This window comes from Phalaenopsis equestris, unplaced genomic scaffold (assembly GCF_001263595.1).
Source record: "Phalaenopsis equestris unplaced genomic scaffold, ASM126359v1 Scaffold000002, whole genome shotgun sequence".
NCBI lineage: Eukaryota > Viridiplantae > Streptophyta > Magnoliopsida > Asparagales > Orchidaceae > Phalaenopsis > Phalaenopsis equestris.
In genome coordinates this window covers 41,275,817-41,277,791 of record NW_018164444.1, presented here as the reverse complement: position 1 = coordinate 41,277,791, position 1,975 = coordinate 41,275,817, and the positions used below count along the sequence as shown (strand labels likewise).

At 39.6% G+C, this 1,975-nt stretch overlaps 1 protein-coding gene across 1 annotated transcript in view; it reads right to left on the bottom strand.

Moving 5' to 3' along the window:
* Positions 1-1,742, bottom strand: part of LOC110018268 (DNA polymerase zeta catalytic subunit-like) — a 9,114-nt gene extending 7,372 nt beyond the window's left edge. Inside the window, exon 1 of the mRNA XM_020715541.1 lies at positions 1,674-1,742. Within this exon, the coding sequence (XP_020571200.1) occupies positions 1,674-1,742 (69 nt within the window). The remainder of the gene's footprint in view (positions 1-1,673) is intronic.
* Positions 1,743-1,975: the final 233 nt, after the last annotated feature.

Below are 1,975 nucleotides of genomic sequence, written 5' to 3'. Positions count from 1 at the left end.
TGTATGTATAATACAAAATGACTTCTAAAGTCACATTCTTTATTGTTATACTCCTGATTTGGATGTGATATGTTCCTAAGAAATCAACTTAGCCAAGGACTAATCTTGACGCGCATTAGGATTAAAAATGATATGATACAAGTACTAAGTGAGCCTAAAACATGCACTTAAAACATAAAGAGATGCTTTGAAACATAATTTGGGGACCAAATAAACTTGAGGCAAACTGAATGACATAAAAAATGATCTGATACGAGTACCAAGTGAGCCTAAAACATGCACTTAAAGCATAAAGAGATGCTTTGAAACATAATTTGGGGACCAAATAATCTCTAAATCTAACAATCCTATAATCAAATTAAGCATCAAGACGAGGCAAACCCTATGAGCCTAAAATTGCTTAATTTCAAAATCATTAAGGCAATCAAACACTCATAAAATTATATCTTATCAGTGCAATCACTCTGAGCTATCCGATGAAGTAGTTTGGATTTATGTTGTATTTATAGATGATGTCACTCTCAAAATTTACAAATAAATATTCACTCTTCATAAAGGGGGGCTATAAGTTCTTGAGGATTTTCAAGCTCCACCACAGTCACAGACCGCCGCCATATTGTTGAATCACTATCACATGTTGTCGTAGTTGCCCGGCCACCGGCACTCGGCCGAAAATGACATCACCTTCAGTCAACATTGAGTCACTTTCGTCATGTGAATCACTCACACCTAGCCACCATCAACGGGTTGTCACTGTCGTAGGATCACAATCACACAATCGATGTAGATTTGTTGATGCATTTAGGTCACCATCATCATGGATCGTCTCTACAACCAATCCACCTTCATCAAGCCAACCAAGCTATCTTTGTCATGCAAGACCGTTGACGCAAGGTCACCACCACCTTATCAAACCATCGAACTTGGGCCAATGTTGTTGTGTAAGATCACCTTCATTGGGTTGCCAGCACCTCATGACCATCGACACTCAACCAATGTTGATCCATTGTCCTTATTATGTCATGAGACCACTATTGTCATTGTCAGATCACCATAATTTGGTCACCATCGCTATAATCACAGTACATTGTCATTGTCGGCCCATCATCACCATCACTGTACTACTACCGTCATCGTCTGATTATGATTGCTCAATCTTCCTCATTATTGTGGTGGTACATTATTGTTGTAGTCAAATTATCATCTATCGATGTCGACCACTTCCTTTGGGTCGCTGTTGTTGCCTGGCCATCAATTCCTAAATAACAACATTATCATACATTATTTTTGTAGTCAAATTATCATCTATCGACGTCGACCACTTCATTTGGGTCGCTGTTGTCGCCTGGCCATCAATTCCTAAATAACAACATTATCATCTCCAAATCATTAACGCTCAACTATCATCATCGTAGCGAGGCTAACATCACCTAAGTCACACTGCCTCAATCTTCGAAACACCACCTTCATTGTTGTCAACCCACAGTCATCTGGCCAATGAGATTAATGTTATCAGCGTTGCGTAGCCTCCACCATTGTCAAACCACTACCTATCAATTGACGTTATTAGACCTTCGCCATAGTCGTTGAACTATCATTGCCTAGCCTACACAAACAACATGGCCACTGTTGTTATTGTCAGAACACTGTTTGTCTGTCAACATCGCAATTACCACTATGTTTTCCATGCCACTATCGCCTTCACCAGTCACTGTCACTCGACCCCCACTGTGATCGAACATCTATCACATATCGACCACTAGACCACAATCATGTGGTTGACATTTTTGTAATTGCTACCGTTGTTTAATTGATGTCGTATGTGCCATCAAAACATCCACACTTTGTTGAGTCCATTCCCATTATTAGACCTTCATTATTAAATCACCATCATTAAATCATCGCTACCTGGCTATTGCTACTACAATTGTTGGATTAATGTTGCCTGGTGGCTACCACTAACGGTGATAATACA